The sequence below is a fragment of the Canis aureus genome, chromosome 16 (assembly GCF_053574225.1).
Source record: "Canis aureus isolate CA01 chromosome 16, VMU_Caureus_v.1.0, whole genome shotgun sequence".
In the NCBI taxonomy this organism is placed as follows: domain Eukaryota; kingdom Metazoa; phylum Chordata; class Mammalia; order Carnivora; family Canidae; genus Canis; species Canis aureus.
This window is the reverse complement of record NC_135626.1, coordinates 40,920,786-40,946,201: the sequence shown is the minus strand read 5'-3', so window position 1 is coordinate 40,946,201 and position 25,416 is coordinate 40,920,786. Positions and strand designations below refer to the sequence as shown.

Here is a 25,416-nt window from a genome sequence, read left to right as displayed (position 1 = left end):
GTAGTTTTCCCAGACAGTCAGCCATGGTGCACCCCACCTTTCCCTCCCAGCCGGTGCTCTTTGCTGCCTATGGGCCTTCTGATGTTCTCTTTGCTGTGTTTTAAGCATTCTACAGAGGAAACAAGATACGTAAGATCTGGAAAAGTCCTCTTTTAAAAACCTGTTAGGTGTTTGATTCTAAAAGCAACAATTACACAGAAATCAGAAACGTCTTTACCTTCCAGGGAAGCAACAAGAAACGTGGGACTCTTTTTCCTTTTTTTTTATTTTAATATTTATTTATTCATGAGAAACAGAGAGGCAGAGACATAGGCAGAGGGAGAGCCCAATGTGGGACTCGATCCGGGGACTCCAGGATCCCACCCTGAGCCAAAGGCAGGTGCTCAACTGTTGAGCCACCTAGGTGTCCCAAGGGAATCTTTTTCCTTAAGGAACAATCACAGCCTCCCTTTCTAGGATGTTGTGTTACAACACATATGGGTTATGATTCTATGCACAGCTGTTTTAGTTTAATACTTGGAGTTTTCCTATCAAGTCCATCTGGATGTCAGCAGAAGTAAGATAGAGACTAAATGTGCTTCCCTTTTGCTTCTTATCACACCGTGCCCTTCCCTGCTCAAGGGTGAGCAGTTTGATAGCAGCCTCCAGACCTTGCAGAACTTGGTGCCCAGGCAGTTGTACTGGAAATACCTTCTAGCCCATAGCAGATATCGATCTTAGCCACAGCATAGGGGCACTTGTGCTGGGGAAGGCAATGGGTGGAGGGTGGCTTAGAACGGATGCATTCTGTTCTCAAAATGATTCTTGTTTTGATGGTGATGATTTAACAGTGAAAAGCACTGATTTCATTTTCTCTGGTCCACTAACCACCTCCCTTCCAAATTCCACCAACAAGGGGGAGGGAGAGCATTGTTGAGGAATTTCTAAGAAACACATGGTCAAGCCTGCTTTTTTTACTCCCAGGCATGACTGTCGGGAGGCAGTCATTTTCTCTGGAAAGAAACTTGACTGTATGATTATTGGCAAGGGAGTTTCTTTCCTATTTTGCCAAAATCTCCCTGAGCACATCACATTTACTTCCTTGCTGACCCTCAAGTCAGACCTGAGCCCCAGTATTAGCTGCCTCTGCTCCTAACCCTACCTGCCCCTCCCTTTTGTCCCCCACCCCCATCTCCACCCCAGGTCAGAATCGTTTTCCTGGCTGTCGCTGTAAGACCCAGTGCAACACCAAGCAATGTCCCTGCTACTTGGCAGTGCGAGAGTGTGACCCCGACCTGTGCCTCACATGTGGGGCCTCAGAGCACTGGGACTGCAAGGTGGTTTCCTGCAAAAACTGCAGCATCCAGCGAGGCCTCAAGAAGGTGAGGGCTTTTCTCAGGGCTGCGAGTCAAGTAATGGAGGGGGATAGATGGAGTTGCCCCAAGCAGATTCTTTCCACTGGTCCCTCAGAGGGCTTCATGTGACAGTGCTTGGCAAATCCTAAAGGATACATGTATACTGATTTAATGTGGTTTTCTGTCCTGGGGAGGAGTTCGGAAAGTGACTCCTGAGCTGAATAGCCCGAGAGAGCAGAGAGGAACACCCATCAGTGACATTGTCTGTTTCTACTTGATCCGCAGCAGTGAGTTCCTAACCCTTCAGGTCCAGGAGGCCCCCAGGCCTAGAGGAGGAGGAGTCACATTTCCTTTCGCCACCTCCCTTCTTTGTTTTTCCTCTCCCCAGAACAGAATAGCTTAGACCTTTTTCTGTTTTCAGATCCTCTTAACAGTTGCTAGTTCTTTCCACCCTGCCCACCCCTGGCACACGTGCACATCCAAGACATACCCCGCCCACTCACACATGCCCTGTAGTCTGAGGTTTGACTCCCTCTTCCCCAGCACCTGCTGCTGGCCCCCTCAGATGTGGCCGGATGGGGCACCTTCATTAAGGAGTCTGTGCAAAAAAACGAATTCATTTCTGAATACTGTGGTGAGGTGAGTGCTATCGGTTTGGACCACATTCCTATCTGGGGAGATACTGATGAGAAACTCTGATTTTCTGTGGGCCAGACTTCTATGACTTACTCTCTAAATAACTCAGCTGAGTTCCTGTGTGGCCTCTTGGGGGATCCCACAGAAGTGTTTGCAATCCTGAGATAAATCACTCTTCTGAAGTTCTTTGCCAACTCAGGCCACACAAGGGGGGTGGGCAGGGAGCTCTCTTCAGTCTCCAGCTGGTCACCCTGGGTGGGGGTTGGAATGGACCACCTCAAGCTCTGTCTCCTGTGATTCTCATCGTGATGCTCAGTAAGCACCTATGTGTGACACTACCCCCTCTTAGTCCTTTCTGTGAGCAAGGTACCATGCCCCAAACAGACAGTCCAATCCCCCTGTTTGTTCCTTGTCTGTCTCTGCAGCTTATTTCTCAGGATGAGGCTGATCGACGGGGGAAGGTCTATGACAAATACATGTCCAGCTTCCTCTTCAACCTCAACAATGGTATGGAGTGTCTTTCTCTTGCCCCAAGGTAGTCTCAGGCAGGTCTTTCTACTAGCTTGCCATTGCTACAGCCCATGTTCAGATCAACTGTGATTTCTCCAGCTGGTACACAGAGCAAGGTGGGGAGCTTGAACTTTAAGACCCCATGAGCCACAGTTCACTCATTTTGGGAGAGCCCCCATTTGTGGTTAGTGCTTATAATTGGAGCAGTGAGCACTTGCAGTGAGCACTTGCATCTCAGAAATTTCCCTACCCAGTAGATGGGAAGATAATTCCAGCCAAATGGGGCAACCCAAAGAGAACATGCCCCACATGAGGCCATATTCTTATACTGCCTTCTGCTGGACTTCAAAATTCCCACTGGATTATTTCTGTTACTGTTTAATTGATTTTATTTTATTTTTTAAAGATTTTATTTATTTATTTATGAGAGAGAGAGAGAGAGAGAGCATGAGAGGCAGAGACAGAGGTAAAGGGAGAAGCAGGCTCCATGCAGGGAGCCTGACATGGGACTTGATCCCGGATCTCCAGGATCAGGGCCTGGGCTGAAGGCAGCGCTAAACCACTGAGCCACCCGGGCTGCCCATGTTTAATTGATTTTAAAATCATGTTCAAGAAGCTGTGGATTTGCCTGGTGAGCTCATGATCTTTTTTTATATAGATTTTGTAGTAGACGCTACCAGAAAAGGAAACAAGATTCGATTTGCAAACCATTCAGTGAACCCCAACTGTTATGCCAAAGGTGAGTTCCCAGTCACCTGGGAGGTAGGGTGAGTGATGGATGCTTTATTTACTATGATTTTTATGAACTATGTAACTTTTTTCATTGCTGAGTTATTTTTTGTCCAAAGACAATCACGATTAACGTCTGGTATCATTTTGAGTCTCTTTTGTAATTGGCTTTCTTCACTGAATACATTATAAAGATTTACCCACAAACAAGAATCTTTTGAAGGTGATCTTCCTATATCACCAGTCAGAATAATAGATCTAAAGCAAGGAAGCAACTGTCTTCACTGACTGGTTTTTACTCACACTTCACTTATGTTTTTCCTGGGAATTGGGAGAAAATCAGCCCAGCACCACCGTTTGTTGGCTTGGAGCTGACCAGGAACCTAGCTTTGGCTTTGTCCTGTTTGCAGTGGTCATGGTAAATGGGGATCATCGCATCGGGATCTTTGCTAAAAGGGCAATTCAAGCTGGTGAAGAGCTCTTCTTTGATTACAGGTAAGGTGGCCAGAAATGGTCCTTGGGGGTGGCTCCAGGGGCAGAAGAAGTGGCTGTTAGAGTTGATTTGTGGGCTTAAGGTGGACGATATGGATGAAGGAGACGGCCTCATGGTGGTCAAGTCTTTGTCTTAATTCTGCTCTCCAGAGCCTTGCCTCAGAAGTGGGAGCAGATGTAAACCACTCTGAGGGAGAGGGAGAGAGAGAGGGAGAGGGAGCAAATCAGAGGGGATTCTGTCTTCATTTACAAAAGCCTTCATAGTAACCTGGTTCCTCCTGCTCTGGGACAGGTACAGCCAAGCCGATGCCCTCAAGTACGTGGGAATCGAGAGGGAGACCGATGTCCTTTAGCCTTCCTGGACCCCATGCCAGCGCTTATGGTAGCGGCACTGTCTCTGCTTTCATGCACACACCACTGCTGCTCGAGTTTCCTGCACTACGTGTCTCCCAGACCGAGAAACCCCCCACCCACTCCCTCTGCAGTGAGGCCTTGGCTGTGTCCAGTAGGAACAAACTGTCTCAGTGAGAGGGGGAGGCAGAGGCAACTAGGGCTTGGTCCCCCCAGAGAGAGAGTTGCAGAAGTGGGAGACTATGTCAGGCCTCAGAGGAAGAGAGCACAGGTGGGGGGGTGGGTGACTCAGCGTGGTTTCTTGTCCACTACATAGGTTGTGGGCCTCAGCAATCAACCTGGGCAGTTCCTAACAAGGATTGGCCTGTAATTCTAACTTTGCAAGTCAAGAGTCCTTGTGTCATTGGGTCACCAGCATCTCTCTCTGTGACAATAGGACCTGGAGAGGACAGGTCAGTGAAGTTTGGTGACTGGAGCTGATGAGTGCCCTGGGTCACAGGTGAGCCTGGCAGGTGACACAGACTGAATTCAGAGGGGAGACAAGTCACCTTACTACCTCTTCCCTCTGGCAGGGTTCAGATTCAAAGAGTGTGGGTTCTGAGTATAGATATTCAACACTGGGAGAGGAAAGCTAAGAGCTGTTCGTCCACAGACAGAGCACAAGGGTCATCCTGATGACAGTAGTTCAACTGCTAAGGCTGTGGCCCAAGAGGCTTTGAGAAACTTCTGTACTCTGGAAATGAGTGAATAAGTTTTCAGATTCCTGAAAGCAGGTACCAGTGTGCCAGTGGCTCCTTCCAAAGCGCTGGCTTGGCGACTACAGGCAGCCATTGTGCTGCTACTGAAGAAGCATGGGGGGGTGCCTGGCTGCGCATGAGCTCTCTGGTTCCTGGGTATGGAGTTGTTTACAGGCCCTTCATTCCCTTTAGAGTCCAGGCCCATGGGGCCTCCGTTGCTTATCCCTGGGCACAGGCCTGGACTAGAGAGGGGGAGGGTCGTAGAGGTGATTTACTTTCCTGTCTGTTACACCTGCTGTTGGAAAGCGTGAGTTGACAGTGTTTGGAGGTGGGTGAGGGGCTCCCAAGTTGCACGTATTTAGGATGGCATCATGCTTGCCACGCACACTGGCAGAGGGTATTTGAAGTGTTAAGAAGCAGGCCAACCTCCCGTGCCAGTCCATGGTGCCATTCTCTCTGGGATTCATGAAGAGCAAAGCACTTTATTTGAGGTCTGCAGATTGAGGTGGCATTTGAACCAAGGTCTTTGGGGTCCCTGCCCAAATCCTATTCCTAAGAGAAGGAGAAGGACAGGGGTTGGAAGATTTCTCCTCAGTTCTGTCTCAGCAACTCGTGGAGTAAGGAGAAGCTTCCTTGACACACAAGGAGCAAATGAGGATGGGGCCAGCTCTAGGAGCTACCCCGGTGTCTGTGGCTGGCATGCTGAACTGGCAGGGAATAAGGAGCATTGTGCTGGGTAAAAAGGATGTGGGCAGGAGCAGGCTGGCCTAGGGAATATTAGAAGAGAGAGCCGGCTTCTATTTTCTCCAGGGAATCCATGCCTGTCTTCCCTGGTCTATACTGACCACTCCCTTCCTCCAACCCCTCTGGCTCTCCCATGAAGCAAGGAGTGGGGTTCCCTTTGGCCAGACTGTCACCTAGGGATTTTGGTGGGATATGCACACACACACACTCACATATCTTCACGTACCACACTTGTGGGCACACATGCACAGAGCACGGAGCACATGCCCAGCCAGCTCCTGACGGAAGCCTCTTCCTCGCTGACTGGCCAGCCCCACCATGATTCTGAAATCTCCGTCTGCTGTGGCTTGTATTCATTGTGTACTGGGGACACCCTCTAGCTGGATTGTGGGCTTGAAAGTACTCGTAAATTACAGGGAAAAACCAGAGACAAATGAAGGAGGAGGAGTTAGGTCAGTCTGACGTAGGGCTGGCTGTGAGGAAAAGATGGGAAACAAGTAACTTACAGCCGTGGAGAGGCCAGACCGACCCCACTCTAACCTCTGTGCAGAATCCGCTCCTTCCTAGTTTCAGACCACTAATGCTCCTGTTCCACCAGCATTTCCATCCTTTCCCCTCGCTGCCTCCCCCCCCTTAATGACGGGTCTCAACCTCTCCCCCCAGCCGGGGAATTTTGGATGAAGCAAGGTGGTGGGGACTGAGGGGAGACTGGTATATGTGCGGCTTTACTGCCAGTGAATTTCACGCACTTTAAAGTCCTGTGGCTTGTGACCTCTTATCTGAATAAAGTGATAGAATCCATTTTGGCAAGTTGCGTGTTGTGTACCTTGGGGCTGGAAGGATCCAGGGACGCCATAGGGGGGCAGCCCGGGCTAAAGCGTTAGCATTCTGATCCCTGCTTGTCCACGGAGACACGAGGTGAGGGGAGGTGAGGGGTTTGGCAAGAGCCAGGCAGACTCCTGGTAAATGACGTAAGGATTCTGAGGGCTCCCTGCAGAAGTTCCTGAGCCCTCCGACTAGGTCCCGCTCATCCCCTCGCCACGACGCCAGCTACCACGCACAGACGGGCTCTGCCATTCTGCTTTATTAGAACGGCTCTGGCTCTTGGCACAGCTTCAGAGTGGCGGCTGGGTCAGGCTGGGTGGTGGCCGGCAGACCTCACGAGACTTCCAACACGGGAGAAGCAAGAATCACAGACCGTGGGCACAGCACAGGACAGTTGATAGATTTTTTTCTTTTATATATAAACTGATAATTAAAAAATTAGAGTAATATATAGAGTTTCTCTAGAGAGAGACTTTGCAACAAAAAATATACGTAAAGAATATAACCTCCTGGGCAAACAAAGCAGCATCTCTGAGCGGAGGAAAGAGAACTCCTCATGCACTGGAGAGGGGGCCAAGCCTTTGGACAGGCACCAAGGCTATTGCATATCTTGGAAGAGGAAGGAAGAATAAAGGGCTGGCTAGTCAGTGTGTCTGCATTATTCTTTCTACATTGCAAGGCTTTTTTTTTCTTTTTTCTTTTTTTTTTTTTTATGGCTTTGGCTAAAGCATGTGAAGCATCGGAGGTACTAAGGTGCTAAAAGCGAGACCTCTCAGTCTCTGTCACAAAAAAAAGAGAGAGAGATAGAGGGTGGGGGACAGCAATGAAGTCCTCCCTAACCCCCAGCTGAGTGGAAGCAGATGGAAGACGTTCTGCAGGGCAGGGGGGAGGCTAGGGGATATGATTTAGCAGCCTCCTCCCCCCATGCCCTGTGCATCCCTGCAATCCCACACATCTGTCCCTGCTGAGATTGAATATTTGAGGGGAAGCAGTTAATCTCCCTTGCACTCTGTTGTTAATCCCTGGCAGCAGCTGGGACAGGGATGGCAGGGAGGGCCTGTCTCAACCCCATGGAGCTTCTCCTTTGGGGCAGGCAAACAACCAGGAGCCTGGGGAAATGGGGACGGGGAGGGCATTGGTTTAGGCAGTGAGGTTGGCCACTCCCTTTGGTCCCATCTGTAGCTTGGCCTACCAAACTTGGCAGGAGGGGCATCCTCTGGATGAACAGAACCAGCTAAGAGGAGCCAAATGTCCCTGACAGGGTGGGGAGAAGTGGAATTGGGGGATTTGGAGGAGAGGGACTTGGTCCCTAAAGCCCTGCTCCTAATTCATTCAGACCTGGACTCTTCCAGGATCTGGGGGAGATTTTGGTCCCGGGGGCCAGAGGATGAGGATGGGGCTGGGGCTGGGGCTGGGGCTGGGGCTGGGGCTGGGGCAGAAGCTGGTGTAGGGGCCGGGACCTGGGCAGAGCCTGAAGTAGGTAGGGGAGGTTTGCTGCCAGGATGGTAATCGTGGGTGGCCTTGGGCTCATTGGTGTGGTAGGAGCCCTTGTAGCGATGATTTTGCAGATAGAAGAGCACCAACATCCCCACCAGCCCCAGCAGCAGGAAGGCCACCAAAACTGAAAGGGGAAAAAAAAGGAACAATTCAGGGCAGATCTTGGGGTTTCTCCATGCACAGACACACATGTATGCTTTTAGCCAAAAGGACAGTGTATGACTGCCCATTGTTCGAGTGTGTCAAGCCATTCCCAAGTGTCTAGCAGGTCTGAATTCCTTGCTCACCCCCTGCTGTCTTGAGTTCTAGTATTCCCTTTGCATGTCCCTGGAGTTACCCCAGTTTCTCACCTCTCTAGATGTTACTGCACCCTCCCCTTTGCCTCATTCCTGGGCTATAGCCTCATTTTAATATTTCACTTCAGTTAAAAGTCCACAGCATCCTCAAACGCTTAAAAATCTCCTGCTCAATTCTATACTACCGTCAGTACAGCCTAGCTCATCCATGTTTGCACCCCCATGCTCACCGCCATTTAGCCCTGGGGATATGGGGCAGGGAGGGAATGCCAACAGAGAGTAGAATTAGGATTAGGAAGTCAGGGTAGGGACGCCTGGGTGGCTCAGCTGTTGAGAGTCTGCTTTCGGCTCAGGGTGTGATCCCGGGGTCTGGGGATTGAGCCCCACATCGGGCTCCCTGTGGGGAGCCTGCTTCTCCTTCTACCTAAGTCTCTGCCTCTCTGTGTCTCTCATGAATGAATAAATAAAAATCTTAAAAAAAGAAAAAAAAGGAAGTCAGGATTGTGATCACGCTACTCACAGCCTAAAAGTATGGCGACCCATCCCTCGTCATGGTAGTATGGGAAGTCTGAAGGGGAGAAAGCACCAGTTAGGACAAGGCTCCTCCGTGTTTCAGGAGCTGTTGTTCCTCCCTCTTCTGTTGTCCTCCCTCTTCTGTGTCCCCTGGACATACCTGGGGGCAGATACCAGGGATCCAGCTCGGGTGGCACCTCTGAGACAAGACGTGGCATGGCTCCACAGTTAGATTCAGACAGTTCTCCCTGAACTCGCAGGGCCTCAGCTAGCTCAGCGGTCATGGGTCGAGGGGTTCGGAAGTGGGTCTTGAGGGGAGCCACGTTGTTGAATCGCACACCAGACAGGCAGCCGGAGAAGCCTGGTGTGTTGTAGCGCTGGATCTCTGGGTCAATTACTCCTGTCTCTGAGGGAGAGGCAGGCCCAGAAGGAGAGGGGCTGGGACCACCCCAGCCTCGCTCCTCTCACCATCCACAGGTTTCCTGTTGCTCATTAGCAACACCTTCACAGCTGTTCCCAGTTCCCTTGCTCCTCTAGGCTCCGGGGACTTCACCCACAGCTCCTTACCCCAAACACATTGGCACCCACAGCTCACCCATGACACGCCCCAGATACAAGGCCTTGGGTGAGTCCAGCTGGCTGTCCACCAACAGTGAAAACTTCTGTTCTGTCAGTGGGAAGTAGTCCACCTGAGAGGGAGGGGGGAGGAGCTGAGGGAGGGAGAACCAGAGGCTGACACAGCCAAGACCAAGCAGGAATTCCTGAGCTGTCCACACTGCAAGTGAGTCCTAGCTTTGTCCTGGGTGGACAACCCTAAGGCCCAGATGAAGGATTCAGTATTAAAAACCCAATGGCCTCATTCTGAGCCCTATATTTGCAGCTACCAGTGGTTTGACTTTGTGGAAAACCACTTTATTTTCTGAGCCCAACACCTGCCCACTCAAATGACCTCACAGAACAGTTGTGAGGGTCATGTGAGCTAAGACACACAAAAGTCCTCCATAAGTTGTGCTTACGGAATGTGCTCTACTAACGCTAAATATTTGACATTTGCCAGGGTGCCACAACTTGGCTCCTGGGGTCCTGACCTGAGCTGGACCACGTCTCTCCACACGCACCTGGATGAAGAGGTTGCGGTAGACGCGAGTGATGTTGACGCTGTGGGGCTGGCCGTCAGTGACGGGCCTCGTGGTCAGCTGGTACACGTAGGGGCTGGTGCCCAACTGGTACCGCAGCTGCAGGGTCCCTGTGGGGTGGGGAGGAAAGAGGGTGTCTCCTCTGGGCTCCCACAGACCCCATCTTCTGAGAGCACTCGGGTCCTCAAGTCAGTGACTCAGGAGTTATGAAAGTGCAGGGCACCCTGGGGGGCCTGCGTGACCTCACCGTCTTCCTTGATGAGCACGGCCATGTAGTCCCGCACGAAGGAGCTGACGTACAGCAAGACTGCGGGGGCTGAGTCGGTGCTGAAGCTGAAGGACACCTCCTCTCCTGTGACATTGTAGACAGGCCCACGGTAACCGGGCACAGGTCGGCCAGGCCGTGGGTATTCGGGCAGACGGTACCCGGGGCCATGGTAGCCGGGCACGTAGCCAGGAGTGTCGTAGCCAGGGATGTAGCCTGGCTCATAGCCGGGCACCGGCCGGCTCAGCATGTGCGAGAACTCCCGGGCCGCGGAGCGCAGCGCCGACTGGAGGTTGTAGCGCATCCAGGTGCCAGGCTCAAAGAAACCACCGATATCTGAAGGCAGAGGGAGTGAGGTCAGGACCGCCATTCCCGGATTCGGGCACTGTACGTCATCCACACACCCGCCCTGGAACTTGCCCTCGGGTCCTGCCACCATCACAGCATACTTCCATTCACTGCTAGGTCCCCTTGAGCCTCTATGTCCCAGAAGGGAATCTTAAAACCATGAGAAATGGAAAAGATCAGCTAATACAACCCATATGTTTTACAGATAGGGAAACTGAGCCACAGAAATGGCTAGTGACTGCTGTAAGGATAACACGCAGTATGTAGAGAGCCAAGATTAGAATCAGAGTATCATGGGGCGCCTGGGTGGCTCAGTCGGTTAAGTGTCTGCTTTCAGCTCAGGTCACGATCCTGGGGTCCTGGGATCCAGCCCTGCATCAGGCTCCCTGCTCAGCAGAGACTCTGCTTCTCCCTCTGCCCCTCACCCCACTCATGTTGTCTCTCTCAAATAAATAAATAAATAAATTCTTTTTTTTTTTTTTTTATTTATTTACTTATGATAGAGAGAGAGAGAGAGAGAGGCAGAGACACAGGCAGAGGGAGAAGCAGGCTCCATGCATCGGGAGCCTGATATGGGATTCGATCCCGGGTCTCCAGGATCACGCCCTGGGCCAAAGGCAGGTGCCAAACCGCTGCGCCACCCAGGGATCCCTCAAATAAATAAATAAATAAATTCTTAAGAAAAAGAATTGAGGTATCATGACCCTCCTCCGGCACACTCGTCACTACTCACACTTCCAAAGCAAGACCAAAGGTCCTCTGCTGATCCCTGAGTCCCTGCCTCTCCCTGCTCCACCAGACTTCTCACACCATTAACCTACCTGCGCGTGCATCCTCCTACACCAGCCTTAGGAAGGATGCAGTCTGGGTGCATGTGCAGGATGTCAAGGCTTGCCTTAACCAAGAACCAGGCTGGAGACATGTTTTAGGAGCTCAGCAATTGTCAACTAGGAAATGGGATAGGAGGGCATTGCGTGGCCTGAGGTGGGTGTGCTTGCAAGGGGAGTACCCTGTGATATCTTGGTGACAGTGGGAAGATGGGGAAGTTATTGGCTGGTTGCTTTTGAGTTATTTTGGTACCAGCCAGCTGCACCATCCCCTCCTTGCCCCGTTTTATGACTTGGGAGTCACCTAGCATTTTCAGTTGCCAGACAGCCCCAGCTCAGAGCTCAGGAACCCAGGGACAACTCTAGTTTTCCCTGGTGCTGACTCTGCACCTTCCGTCCTTCCCTTGCCCTCCCTATATCCCACTGTGCCCTATGGCTCCCGGGTCTCCCGTGAGCAGCTGCACTGACCATGGTTGCAGTAGGGCCCATCAAAAGCTGTGAGGTCACAGTCACACGTGTAGTAGCTGTAGCGCTCCACACAGCGGCCTCCATGGAAACAGGGGAACCGGGGGTGGGCACAATGGCCTGTGCAGTTGGGTGAGGTACCCTCCGAGGCGTTGGCACGGCCTTCCAGGTTCAGAGTCACTCCATTCAGACGCATCGCCCTCAAGCAACCCACGAAGGGGCGCCTCTTAAGCTCTGCAGATCCTGGGAAGGGTGGGCAGATGAAGAAATGGGTGTAGAGCCAGAGACAGGGATAAGTATTGAGGTTGGGAAGGGAGCCCAGGGGAATTAAGTGATGAAATAAAATCCATGGCCTAGAGAGGAAAGGTGAGCTTTTTGGCTCACTCTGCAGCAGAGGGCATTAGGACTTCAGACACAGGGCTCTTGGAAACAAGGAGAATAGAGGTAAGAGGAGTGGGAAGGTGAAGGCAGCTTCAGACCTGGCTCAGGGTCACTGCTCACCCACGTAGAGGGGCTGGTCGTACTCCAGCCAGATGTAGGTTTGCAGGGGCATAGGCCGCAGCACCCAGGGCCGGTGGTCCACACGGAGCCGGGCCTGCTTCACATTGATTTCTGCCCGGACCAGGTGCCACTCGTCATCATTGAATTCAAAGTCATCCGAGTGTACCGTCAGGTTCTCATCTCCGTTCCCCACATCGAAGGCGAAGACCACATCCCGAGATGCTGGACAATGCAGTGGGTGGGGAGAAAGGACTCAGCCCTCACACATTCCTCTCCCCATACAACCTCACTTCTTCACTCTTTGGGGCTCCCTGAATGTCCCTCCCAATTTGTCTACAGCTTGGGATAAAACCCATAAGGTCCTTAAAACCTTATGTCCCTGGTCTCCCCCAAATGTGCAGATGCCTGGAGCCAGCTTCCCAGGCACACTTCAGAGGTTAGAAGCACAGGGAAAAACCCCTCAGGGGTCCAGGTGCCTTCTTCACACGTAAGGGACCTGAGGCCCAGAGAGGTGAGGTGAGCGCCCAAGTTCGCAAAGCCAGATACCAAGACAGAGCTGGGTCTAGAACCTGGGGTTATCTGAAGCCCTTTCCATGCTGCCTCTTGAGGGGCATCTTCCTTGCCCCTTCCCCCAGGCTCTGCCGGCCCCCCAGGCCCTGGAGGTCTCCGTCCAGCCCACGTCCCTCCCTGCATCTGCTTGCTCACTGTTGAGTTCCACCCGCACATAAGGTCGGCGCCACTGGCAGTAAGGGCCCCCCATATTCTCCAGGAAGACCCCTGAGGGGGCCGAGGTCCTGAAGTAGAAGGAGACATCAAGGCTGTGGTTGGCACGGATGGGGGGGAAGCGGAGTGCAGCCCCAGTGTGGAAGGAAATGGTGTTCCAGGAATTTCCTACAAAACCAGAAGGGGGAGGGTCCTGTCAGGGAGGTGGGAATGCGGAGAAACAAGGGAGCCCCTCGTGTAGTGGGGGAGGATAGGGCAGAGGGGTCACCTAGGGGTGGCTGAGGGGAGAAGAAGGGGTCATCTCACAGCAGGAGCTGGGTGCTTGGCAGCATGCCTTAGAGACCTGCACTGGGTGGGGTGACCTAAATTTTGGGAACTGGAAAGCCCACCCTGGTGGGAGACACACAAAAAGGGTCTGTCACTCACGATCACCATAGCAGCGCAGGGGCCTCAGGAAAAACTGGGCCTCAGAATTGGAGCGGTTCGTATCTCCCACCACCACCTGAGTGACAGGCAGGTGATCCACAAAGGTCAGCAGTCCCTTGTCAGTTCTCCTGTGGGACAGATGCAGTGGTTCAGCCGCCTGCTGCTTCACTGCCCCTGGAAGCCCCGATGCCCCGTCCATTCGCCCCTTACCACTGGGGCTGGTCAGCGTCACAGTTGCAGTGCAGGGCCGGATCCACGCAGCTCCGGTCCAGACCACAGGCACAGCGCTGGATCCCAGGCTGCGAGCCTCCCCAGTAGAAGTGCTGCTCCTCATTCCGGCCCATCCAAAAGCTATAGGGGTAGCCTCCTGAGGAAGACACGTAGGCAGTCTTCAGGCCCCACCCCTCCACTAGCCTGTGGGCTCCACTCCTGCCTTTCTGACCAGCCCACCTCCTTGCTTGAATGTTCATGAGCCCCAGCAGAAACCTCTGGTTCCCTCTTCCCCGAGCCCCGATAGGTGTCCTGTCCAGCTCTGTGGCCCGTCCCCCACGGCCCAGGCCCTCACCAGCAGTGTTGAGCAGCCGAGAGTTGTAACAGGAGAATTCTATCCACTGTTCACAGTGCTGGGAAGCATTGGCCAGGGCACTGACTTCCTCCCAGGAGGCATTCCAGTACTGGATGGCCCCCAGGAATGGCCGCTCCATACTAGAACCTGTCACTCGAGTTGTCCACAGCCTGTCATGCCGCACCACTGTCCACGCCCGGTTCTCTGTGGGAATGGAAGTGACAGAGCTTTGGCTCAGGATGAGCAGTCTCGACCCATCTCCCTGCCCACCTCCACCACCACTGCTGCTACTCAGAGCCAATGAATGTGGCCAGCAGCTCCGTTCCAGCCCCGCTCTGGGCCCTCGACACTGTAGGTGGAGATGTGACAGCTGGAATGGCTCAGGAAGCTGGAATTTATCTGCAAGGCTAGATTACAAATTCCTGAGAGTCCCCTTTCCCCTCTGCCATCCTTTTCCCCCACCACAGTTTAATCTTGCTGGCCCCTGTGCCCCCTTCAATCCCCTGATCCCCACCCCCCATCCCAACATCCCCTTATTGGCGGCCCCTTCACCACCCACCCAGAGCCACTTGCCTCGGATATCACAGTACACTACAAATGGCTTCAGGGGGCCACTGCCATCAGGATCAATGGTGAAGTTTCCAGAAGTTTTCCCACTGAGCCGATAAGCCTCACAAGATTCCTTATATAGAGCTGGTAGGTCGTTGGGTACGGAAAGAGGAGTTATGGGGTCAGAGGGCTAGGAGTGCCAGTCCTATAATCTCTAGCAGCCTCATGATCCCCAGCAACCTCCTGGCCAACCCTGCCCCAAGTTGCCCCATCCCCCAGCTGGCTTACGCTGGTGGCAGGTTTCCCCCTTGTAGCCTGTCAGTTCGCAGTAGCAGATGAAGTCATCCCAGGACTGGTAGCAGCGTCCGTCATGCTCACACATGTTAGGGCTACACCTAAGAAAGAGAGTCAGCACCAAGGGAAGGCGCCTTACTGTGAGCGTGAGAGTGGAGTCTGATCCCTACAAGATTCACTTCCAGCTCCTGAGAGCACCACAACCCCGCATAACTAGCCAGGTATAACCCTAAGTGCTGGCATACTAGGCAGACCTCAGGGCTCAAGGACTACTGCTTACCAACCCCCCCTCCCCCCTCAGGAAGAGAACCCTCTAGGACCAAGAACAAATGCTTCATTTCCATTCTGAGCATGTGTCACTTTAACGGAAGAATTAGGTAAAGGAGGACAAGAGGATAAGACAAGAGGTTAAGGAGGAATCATCTCCAGGTGGGAGACTCAGGAGCTGGGACCAGAAGGGAGAGCATTGAGAAAGGCCACTCCCATTGGGAGACCACCAAAGAGGGCTTTGGAGGGGTCACCTCTTGCAGGGAGAGGGGCTTCTGGATACCTATCAGTGATGCCACATGTGTCAAAGAGGACCTCAGCATAGTATCCAAGCCGCCGGCCCTCCACCAGAGTCAGGTTGACCAGTTGACCATCCACCTTGAGCAGCTCCATGCAGCCATGGAACGCCGTCTGGTTGGAGTGGCAGCCCGATCGACTGGCTGGTTTGGGACAACCTGGAGCAACCACCCCTGTGAGGCCCTCCCCAGGGGACACCCCAAAGACCCTCCCCCAGGGAGATGCCAAAGGAAAACCAGACATGAAGGAAGGAAGGGAGCCAATAGATAATGGCAGTGACCTTCCAATCCCCAAGGCTCCAGAGGGGAGAGAGGGATTTATCCCTACAAAACTCTCCAGGTAGCCCCAGCTGAGGGGACTTTGGTAGAGCCTTCCCACCCAGAGACAGGGTTCTGGCCAGGGCAGCTCCCACTTACCCCCAAAGAAGTATGAAGTGCCAGTACGGATCAGCAGTGGGTATGAGACCCTGACCTCTGCCCCTTCTACGTCATCAATGCTGATGACTGCATGGTTCTCCTGTGCTGCAAAATTCACCTCATGCCAAAAGCCATCATTCAGGCGGTACCCTGGACAGGAGAAGAGGACAGTGTGGGTAGGGGAAGCATGGCATTCTGAGAGAAGGGTGTCTTGAGCCAGGAAGCAGCAACCTCACTCTAGGCCTATGTGCCCTCCATTATAGTACAACCTCTGTGTGTGTGTGTGTGTGTGTGTGTGTGTGTGTATGGTTTTTTTTTTTTTTTTTTTGAGAGAGAATAAGGAGTATCCATGGGGGATGGGCAGAGGGAAAGAAAGAATCTCAAGCAGACTCCCCAATGAGAGTGGAGCTCAGCAAGGGGTTCGATCTCATGACACTGAGATCACAACCTGAGCTGAAATCAAGTCAGACACTTAACCGACTGAGCCACCGCCCCCCCCCCATTACACTTATCATACTTAGTGACATCTTTGAATGTCTGTCTTCAGTAACTCTAGCAGCTGAGGCAGAGTCTGCAAAGCCGCAGATTAATAATAAATGTTTCTGGAGCCCCTCTCCCCCCAACTAGAAGATACTAGGACTCAGCCTTCCTGCTTCTCCCAGCACCCTTAGCCCCTCAGACCTGACTTCCCCACCCCATGCACTCACCTCCTCCTCTTTTCCCAGGGCCCTCCTGCCCTGCTCCCTTCCTTCCTCCCCGCCCCCCTCTTCTGACCTCCTGGCACCTCCCCCTGCTTCCCCCACTCACCAGCAGCGAACTGAAGCTTCTTCCGGCCAGTCTGCGCAATGGACACGTTGACCTGCCCCTCACTGAGCATCAGCTCCACGTGGCCCAGCCCGTCCCCCAGGCGGGAGAAGAGTAGCAGCCCCGTGAGATCCCAGGTGCGGAAGCGAAAAGAGACGGCGAAGCGGCCTCGGCGCGGAAAGCCAGGCACTTGCACAAAGTTGTGAGGCCCTCCGAAGTTGATGGGGTGAGGAACGGGGTCCAGGCAACGGAAAGCCACCTTACCCTGAGGACGAAAGTAGGGATCCATCAGCATCCAAGACCATGAATGTGCCGCCTGCCTCTGCTGGGAATTCAATTTCCATACTGGTCCAAAATCTTCAGGCACTCCCTTGCTGTGTGTGTTGGGGGTAGGGGGAGTAATAAGACCTCCCACTTTGACCGTTCCCACCCCGCCCCACAAACATAACCAGCTGTGCAGGGGCTCTCCAACCAAGTGGGCTCTGGGGACTTTCTACGGACTCTCGCTGCTTTTACACTGTCTCCAGGGCAACCGCCACCTTCCCTTCCTTCCAGCGTGGAGAGGCACTTTCCTGCTGGCTCCCTGGCAGCGGCACTAGAATACCTGCTGCAGAGTTGGGGTGAGGGGGAACCACACCCAAACATAACGCGGGTTCCAGTCCTGACTCAACTACTGTACCACTCCGCGATCCCTGGCCATGCTGCTCCGGGGCTCAGCATCTTATTTTCCTCAAGCATCAATTGAGGAAGTGGCTAGATCAGACCACAACTGCTTAAATGGGGGTTAGGGAGGGGCTTTTGCACCTCCTGGGGGTACGTGATGCTTCCCCACTTGAGCATTTGGCTGGGGAGAGAGGGATCCTCGGCTTTTATCTGATTCTCTTTGCTTTCCAAATAGCTTTGACGTCCCCTCCTCCCTGATCCCCCAGCCCACTGGCCTCGAAAGTGATCCTCGAATGGCGCCTCACGGCCAGGTCGGCGATGTTGACTCGGTTGAAGATTATGTTTTCTATGCAGCCTCGGAAATTATGCCGATAGGCAAGGTTCTTCTGCGCGGCTCCCACTAGACCCCCGATGAACATCTGAGGGCGGGGTGGGGGGGTAGGGTGAGGATCCCTGGGTGCCAGAACGCGCGCATGCGCACCATTCTCGCTCCTCCGTCCCACACTCGCCCAGGCTCCCTGCCTGGCTTCATAAAAGACTTGAAATATACATTTCCTCAGTATCGGTATTAAAGCTGGAAGCTCGCTGGGCCTCCCCAGATTTGGGTTCTAGCCCTGATTCCACCACAAATTGGCTGCATCCCCGTAGGTAAGTCAATTAACCTGTCTGTGATTCTTTATCTGCAGATCAGGGCCACAGAGTTGGGCAATGGAAGGGGGCAATTTTCTCATTTCATCTGATCCCCAAAACCCAGATTTCCAGATCCCATGTCAGTTGTTGTGGGGTGGTGCTGGGGAAATCTGCCTGCTAACAGCCAAGAATAGCCAAAACCTCTCAGGCCTGGGAGCTGCAGCTTTGCTAAGAGCTGCTAGGATATTCAGGAACTATGGTAGAGAAAAGTAGTGTCTCCCACTGACCCACCCAGCACCCCAACTCAACTAAATGAACCCCTCTGCTCACCTCATTATCCAGGTTCAGCCTCTCAAAGTCCCCATTGAGCACAAAGCGCTGCACATAGCCGTCCAGGGTGAGGTTTGCTTCCCGGCCAAATCGGTCCACACGCACATAATGCCAGTGCTGGTCGTTAAGGACACCACCAGCGCTCACTGTGGTGTGGCCGGGCCTTGGCTGGATGGGGCTGCTGCCTGCGGGGAGGAAGGAGCAGGGTCAGACCTACAATCTGGAGAGCCCCTGAGAGGCCTACCCCCTGAGGTGGACCAGCAGCCAGGAGCTTGGCACAGGGAAGAGATGGCTTGGCACAGGGCCCAGGCAGCCCAGGAGGGTTGGGCATATAGAGGTTGGATGTCTTCAGCTTGGGATCCAGTGGTGGCTGTTGGCCAGTATGTGACTTAGGGTAAGTCATTTAACCTCTCTCAGTCCCTGTTTTCCAATAGCTGCTTCTGCTTCATCATATGGATGTTATGAAAAGCTAATGAGATACAAAATAACAACTCCTTGGGTTTCTATGTATATGTACATGTAGTATATATACGGTTTCTACCATGAGGAAACAGACTGAGGAAGTGCCTTGCCCAAGGTCACACCATTGGTCGGGTATAGCTGAGACTGGAATCCAGATCTCCTGACTCAAGAGTCCAGGGTTTTGCTAGGACCAAATTCTGCACGAAGAAGGCGGGTTTGTCCAAACACTAAGGAAGGGCCTATCAGGAGTGGGCGCGGCTTCGCGGAGGCGGTGCAGCGAGGGGCGTAACCCCAGAGCCGCTGGGGTCGCAACCCAGTGGCTGAGCTCACCCAGGCTCATGTGCAGAAGCAGGTGCGCCCCCTGCAGCTCCAGTGTGATGTAGTCGCCCTGGACGCCCTCCGCGTGCAGAAGAAGCCCGTCCTTCTCTTCGGTCTTGAAGCTGAAGGCGAACACGTCCCACAGGCTCCGGCTGACCCCTCGCGGGAAGCGGTACGAGATGGCATCATCGCCGTCGAAATAGAGCACGTCGGACTCTGCGCGAAGGACAGTAGGTGGGCCGAAGACCGGGAAGACTATGTCCCAAGGCCCCCGCCACGACCTCCGCACGCTTACTGTAAGGACAGCCGTAGAGGCCGAGCCTTAGGCCGATCTTGCCGCGCGGGTTCCAAGCCAATGGCACGATGCGGATGTAGCGCGCGGTGAAGTGGTAGTGCAGGTCGTGGCGGACTATCGCCGACTCGTTCACGTTACCGAAGAAGGTCTGAGGGGGGAGGGGAGAGGAGAGACCGGGTCCCCACCTTCCGCTGCGTTTCTCTACAGCCTCCCAGCCCACAGTTGTCACACCCAGCCAATATCGACTTCCAGAAAGCAAACTCTCCCAGATCTCCTTGGCCCTCGTGGCTTCAGAAAAAACAGGTGCCCTAGAGTAGATCTTCCTCTCCTGCCTTCCTGTTATTTCTTCAAAGCTCAACTCAGATGTCCCCTCCTTCAAGAAGCTTTCCCAGATTTTACCCTAAAGAATGTTAAACCCTGTCATCTGAGAATGTCTTGCACACATGATGAGCTGACAGTCCCTCTGGACTGAATCCCCAGATTGGAAGTCACTGCTCCTCATGTGTGTCCTCACCACCTTCTCCTCCATTTCCCCCAAGCTAGTGCCCAGCCCAGGTTGCAGAGCTGGGGAGGTTCTCCAAGTGTGTGCACTGGGGGGCCTGGAATACCGCATTGTGCCCTCTCTGGTAGAACGGCGTCCAGCTGTCCACTCGGTCCCCGTAGAGCAGCATGTAGCGTGTAACCCAGTCCCACGAGTTAAACGAGCCCTGAGTGGCCACAGCTCGGATCCGGTGCTTCTTCATTAAGTCGATCTGGAGCCAAGGATTTGGGTCCCCAATTCGGGGAGACCATCCACTTATGCCTATAGAAGAGGGCTTTTACCACCGGCTCTCCCTTTACCCCTAGCCCTCCAGAGCCCTCCTCCCCCGGCACGCCTTGGGGCGGCAACTTGCTCACCGTGCAGCCGGGCAAAGCGGGGTGCAGTGAAGAGCCCGTAGTAGGAGGAGGCACCCAGGGAGCGTGCGTACAGAGGCCCGACCAGCTCCTCGTCACAGCCGTCTGGGTTGGGGAAACAGACATTTTGGTCTGGCGGCCCCTCCCAGGTCCTTCCAAAGACCCCGCACACTGAGCATCCGGAGCTCCTCCTTCTCTGCTTCCCAGCGGCCAACCCAGCCCTAACTTAAGCCATCTACTCAACCTGGGCTGAAGCAACAACTGCACAATCAGAGGTGGCTGCCTTCTCCTTCTGGGTGGACCTCTAAGCCAGACCTTCCCTAGCTCTGTGACTGCCCTGATACCAGCCCAGCCTTAGTCCTCCCCAAAACACAACCCCAAACCTCAGCATCTTTCAGAACCTGAGTCAGCCCAAGGCACCAATCCAGCCCCAGCATTATCATCGGTCCCACTCATCAGCACCCCCAGTCCTCACCAACCCCAAATCCAGGCCTTGCTCTCAAACCCTGCCAGTCATACCAGCATCATTAGCTCCAAGTCCAACCTTACCTCAATCACGGTCACCAACTCCTTCTTGGATCCCAGCCTCAAAATCCGGCCCCAGCCCCAAACCCTAGCTCCTGGACCTGCTCCAAGCCCAGCCCCAGACCCTGGTAAAAACCTTAACCCTTGCTGGGGTCACCAGTACCACCCTTATCCCCAACCCTCAAACCCAAGCACCAGCTCCCGCTTGGATTCCAGTCCCAAATCCCCGGCCAGGGCCGACTCGATCCTCGGCTCTGGCCCTTCGGAGCCCAGCACCAGCCCGGGAGCGCGCGCCAGCCTCCGAGCTGCATTGCGGAGCGCGGGGGAGAGGCAGAAAAGGATGGGAACCGGCGAGCGCGCGCCGGCCGAGAAGGGACCCGCGACCACCTAGCCGCAATGCGGCTGGACCCGCCCTGCAGGCTTTGGACTCCCCGCCCAACCCTGCGTGCACCTGAGCCCGGCACTCACAGTAGCCCCAGCCCCGGGTTCCTGAGACCGCGGCGAGCAGGATGCAGAGGAGCCGGAGACACATGGTGCAGGGCTGACGGGTCTCGGCGGCCGCCTCCCAGTGCGCGGCTCTGGCTAGGGCTCCAGTTCCAGGTCGGGCTCCCCGCTCTCCTCCTGGGGTTCGCAGCGGACAGCTCTCTCCTCCTAACCCACCCCTCCCTCTAGCCTCTCCCCCAACCCCCTTCTCTCTCTCTCTCTCTCTCTCTCTCTCTCTGTCGTTCCAGGTTCTCCGCTGCTCGCTCGCTCTCTCCTTCCCACCCTCTCTCCTCTCACCTCCCCCTTTCCCCAGCCTCGCTCTCCCGGCACGCGCAGCTTTCCCGGACCCCGCGCAAGCGCGCGCCTCAGCCCCGCTGCGAAAGGGCGGGGGTGGAGAGCCTCCAGCAGCCGGGAAATACCCTGAATAACCCGAGGCTGGCAGGGACTGTGGCCGCAGGAGTGGGGGAAGGAAGGCTAGAGCCAGTCGATAGGTCCCCCCAAATCCAAGAAAAGCGGGGAGGGGTGGGGCGGATACCGGGAGATGGAAAGAAGAGCAAGTAAAAGAATATAACATTTTCTGAAAGCAAATTATGCTCCAGGCACCTGTGCTAGGCACCCTCATAACCCTGTGAATTCGGCATTTTTACCTTTCTCCACTCTGCAGATGAAAAACTCGAGGCTCAAAGAGGTAAACTACTCAAGATCACACAGGTAGCTAGCAAATGATATTTCAAAACCCATTCTTTTTTCTACTGGCAGGGTAAAGAGAAAAAAATAAGGGGGTGGAATGGGAAGTTAGGTAAAGAGAGCCCACAGACCCTAATCCCCACCGCCCTCTGCGTCCATCTCCCCGCCCCTTCCTTCCTGTCCTGCTAGTTTAACTTCTCTCCACAGTGGCTACACCTCAGAAACCTGTGTAGCCAGAGATGGAGACCGAGCCCGCAGAGCAGGTGGGAGTTGGGGCTGGGGGGAAGGGTTATAGAGAGGGAGGGTAAGGCAAAGGGATGGGATTCCCTACCTGGTAACAAGCTTCTGTCATGCTTTGACCTATCAAGAATATCTTGAGCCATCTAGACCTGGGACCTTCCAGATAGATGGGCCTGGTGATGTGAGTCTGGGGTTGGGTAATGGGACTAGCCTGAGGGGAATGGAGAGCTAACCCTAGAGGTGGGAGGTCCCAACAAACACCAGAAAACCTGAGCCCCTTGTCATGAGTTCTCTACATTATGCCGGCAGTCCAGGGACACCCTCGGATGCAAAGCCTGCATGTGGGTGTTCTTCCAGGAGAGGGCGCTGCAAACAGAACTGAAGCTCCAAGATTTTTTTTTTTTTTTAAGATTTTATTTATTTATTTATTCATGAGAGACAGAGGGGGGCGGGCAGAGACACAGGCAGAGGGAGAAGCAGGCTCCACGCAGGGAACCGAGGTGGGACTCGATCCCAGCTCTCCAGGATCACACCCTGGGCTGAAGGTGGTGCTAAACCGCTGAGCCACCCGGGCTGCCCCAAGATTTATTAATAATAGAAACCTTGACCTACGAAGAGCACAGAGGCTTCACATCCATTACTTTCCTTATTTCAAACAACTCTGCCACTTGGACTGGTCAGGATTTCTAATCTCGCCCATACATATTAGGCAACTGAGATCCAGAAAGGTCAAGGTCTGCCAGGAAGCTGGATGCAGAGGCAGAAAGGGTGCAGTGGAAGCCAAGGCTTGTCGAGGGTGTGCTAGGAAGACTTTGGGGAAGGGTTTGTATCTTCTTCCTCTACACTGTTGTCATACCGCAGCTCCCAGCTTGGAAGGTGTGTGTGGGAGGGAAAGGTGTGTGGGAAGCTGTCTCATAAGGTCTCTCTCATTTTGACCCCCCCCCCCAGGTCTCCTGGGGCCCCTACTCTGGGGAGGATGAGGAGGCATACTCAGCAGAGCCGATGCCAGAGCTCTGCCACAAGGCAGATGTCCAGGCCTTCAGTAGGACCTTCCAACCTAGTGTCTCCCTGGTGGTGGCTGCACTGGGCCTGGCTGGCAATGGCCTGGTCCTGGCCACCCACCTGGCAGCCCGACGTGCCGTCCGTTCGCCTACTTCTGCCCACCTGCTCCAGCTGGCCCTGGCCGACCTTCTGCTGGCCCTAACCCTACCCTTTGTCGCAGCCGGGGCTCTGCAGGGCTGGAGTCTCGGAAGTGCCACCTGCCGCGCCATCTCGGGCCTCTACTCGGCCTCCTTCCACGCCGGCTTCCTCTTCCTGGCCTGTATTAGCGCCGATCGCTACGTGGCCATCACGCGGGCCCTCCCCGCTGGACCGAGGCCTTCTGCGCCGGGCCGCGCACACGTGGTCTCAGCCATCGTGTGGCTACTGTCGCTGCTTCTGGCGCTGCCTGCTCTCCTTTTCAGCCAGGACGGGCAGCGGGAAGGCCAGCGACGCTGCCGTCTCATCTTCCCCGAGGGCCTCACGCAGACGGTGAAGGGGGCCAGCGCGGTGGCGCAGGTGGTCCTGGGCTTCGCGCTGCCGCTGGGCGTCATGGCCGCCTGCTACGCGCTCCTGGGCCGCACGCTGCTGGCCGCCAGGGGGCCTGAGCGCCGGCGCGCGCTGCGAGTCGTGGTGGCCCTGGTGGCGGCCTTCGTGGTGCTGCAGCTGCCCTACAGTCTCGCCCTACTCCTGGATACTGCGGACCTCCTGGCTGCCCGCGAGCGGAGCTGCCCGGCCAGCAAGCGCAAGGATCTGGCACTGCTGGTCACCGGAGGGCTGGCCCTGGCCCGCTGCGGCCTCAACCCCGTGCTCTACGCCTTTTTGGGCCTGCGCTTCCGCCAGGACCTGCGGAGGCTGCTGCGCGGTGGGAGCTGCAGCCCAGGGCCTCACCCCCGCGGCCGCTGCCCCCGCAGGCCCCGCCTCTCTTCCTGTTCAGCCCCCACGGAGACCCACAGCGTCTCCTCCTGGGACTACTAGGGCTGCGAACCCGAGGGCAGAGGGCGCGGGCTGAGGAAGTGATGCCAGGGAGGGTAGTGGGAAAGGGGAGTAGGTGGGGGAACACCGAGGAGGTAGGGACCTAAAGGAATTGCTTCTGTACTTTGCCACACTAAATTGATAACATGGAAATGAGATGCAACCCAACAACTGTTACTATTTTTGAGTCACGCACTTGGAAGTGATTTGCAGCAGGGCAGTACCAGTGGGTTCCCCCTCCCCCTCCGGTGGAAAGTGCTGAGAGTCCGGGTGGGGGTGCAGAGCTGCTGAGCCTGCTGAAGCTCTAGGCACTGTCACCCCCTCCACCTTCACCCGGTCTCTGCGAACAAGAGGTGAGGTGGGAAAGCTGCCAAGCAAGGAGCGCTGGAGTTCCTCTTGAAGTAGCAGAAGCAAGAGCTTTCTAACAACTACAGTGCTATCCAGTAATGGCTGCCTTAGCAGGCACTGAGTTCCTGGCCTCCGGAATGTTCAGGCCAAGGCTGTTGGGGACTGTGTGTGCCCTTGCATGGTGGAGTGGTAGAGAGGGACAGTGGACAGGCGATTCCCTTTTTGGGTGGGCTCTTGGATTAGATTACCACTTTATGGGCCCTTCTAAGGTGGCAGAAAGAAAAGAAAAAGAAAAGGGTAATTTAAAAAGTTGAGTCTGAGTTTTTCACCACGGAGAAAAACCAAGGAGAAAATTCCAATTTGAAAATTTCCAGAGTCGTTATCAGGGCTGTGGTGGGGCTGGGGGTGACTGCCGTTCTCCATCTTCCCTGGGGACAGAGTCAGAGGAAATGCACGGAGCCTGCCGCAAAGAAAGAGGTTAGACATCGGAAAGAACTTTCTTGCAGGCAAGGGCCTGGGATCCAGTCAGGGAAGAGAGTATGTGGTTTGAATGTCACCATCTCTAGGAGCTCTCAGTGCTGGCCACTGTCATCTGGGGCGGGGGCAAGGCCGGAATGGCCTCTAGAGATGGTCGCATGGACTCCTGGTCTTTGTTTTACACAAGCACGGGAGGCAGGATGGTGTTCACGTGCGACAACTCCCGCAGTTTAATATCCGGTCAGCAAAGCTGCCCCGACCACTCCAGCCTGGAGTCTGGGGACATGGGGCAAGAAGGGCGGGGCGGGGCGGGGCGCGGAGGTCTCAAGGGAGGCGCTGGCCAGACGTCTCCGCCCTGTCCCGCCCCGCCCAGCTCGGGTTAGCCTTCCTTCCTAGAGCCTCCGGCGGCTGAGACCTAAAGCCACCGCCAGCTGGGGACAGGATCCAGGGAAGGCCCGGAGATGGCGCCGATCCTCCAAAGGTCCTACAAGGCAGCCACTGGGG

At 54.7% G+C, this 25,416-nt stretch overlaps 3 protein-coding genes across 6 annotated transcripts in view; 2 read left to right on the top strand and 1 right to left on the bottom strand.

Annotated features, from left to right (window-relative positions):
* The window catches only part of EZH1 (enhancer of zeste 1 polycomb repressive complex 2 subunit), a 29,966-nt gene extending 23,632 nt beyond the window's left edge, over nt 1-6,334 (top strand). For both annotated transcript variants that reach the window (XM_077853329.1, XM_077853330.1), the window contains exons 16-21: nt 1,183-1,361; nt 1,878-1,973; nt 2,396-2,477; nt 3,139-3,219; nt 3,620-3,704; nt 3,994-6,334. In XM_077853329.1, coding sequence (XP_077709455.1) covers nt 1,183-1,361; nt 1,878-1,973; nt 2,396-2,477; nt 3,139-3,219; nt 3,620-3,704; nt 3,994-4,054 — 584 coding nt within the window. In that variant the 3' untranslated portion in view covers nt 4,055-6,334. The remainder of the gene's footprint in view (nt 1-1,182; nt 1,362-1,877; nt 1,974-2,395; nt 2,478-3,138; nt 3,220-3,619; nt 3,705-3,993) is intronic.
* Nucleotides 6,335-6,599: 265 nt separating this feature from the next.
* Nucleotides 6,600-21,492, bottom strand: CNTNAP1 (contactin associated protein 1). Its single transcript, XM_077853328.1, has 24 exons — nt 21,133-21,492; nt 20,143-20,244; nt 19,854-20,047; nt 19,246-19,393; nt 18,963-19,166; nt 18,171-18,355; nt 17,486-17,629; nt 16,551-16,812; nt 15,744-15,893; nt 15,314-15,485; nt 14,758-14,864; nt 14,494-14,613; nt 13,921-14,124; nt 13,566-13,722; nt 13,356-13,483; nt 12,912-13,097; nt 12,207-12,428; nt 11,709-11,948; nt 10,048-10,401; nt 9,783-9,910; nt 9,260-9,353; nt 8,825-9,070; nt 8,672-8,719; nt 6,600-7,979 (listed from the first exon to the last, which is right to left on the bottom strand). The coding sequence occupies exons 1-24, from the start codon at nt 21,194-21,196 to the stop codon at nt 7,687-7,689; spliced, it is 4,152 nt and encodes a 1,383-aa protein (XP_077709454.1). The 5' UTR covers nt 21,197-21,492; the 3' UTR covers nt 6,600-7,686.
* Nucleotides 21,139-24,243, top strand: CCR10 (C-C motif chemokine receptor 10). 3 transcript variants are annotated; one of them, XM_077853333.1, is made up of 3 exons: nt 21,139-21,264; nt 21,747-21,835; nt 23,023-24,243. In XM_077853333.1, the coding sequence occupies exons 2-3, from the start codon at nt 21,812-21,814 to the stop codon at nt 24,088-24,090; spliced, it is 1,092 nt and encodes a 363-aa protein (XP_077709459.1). In that variant the 5' UTR covers nt 21,139-21,264; nt 21,747-21,811; the 3' UTR covers nt 24,091-24,243. The 3 variants fall into 3 exon arrangements, with proteins under 3 accessions (XP_077709459.1, XP_077709460.1, XP_077709458.1); XM_077853334.1 differs by having other exon boundaries at nt 21,173-21,264; nt 21,812-21,858; XM_077853332.1 differs by lacking the exons at nt 21,139-21,264; nt 21,747-21,835 and adding an exon at nt 21,870-22,097.
* The last annotated feature ends 1,173 nt before the right edge of the window (nt 24,244-25,416 follow it).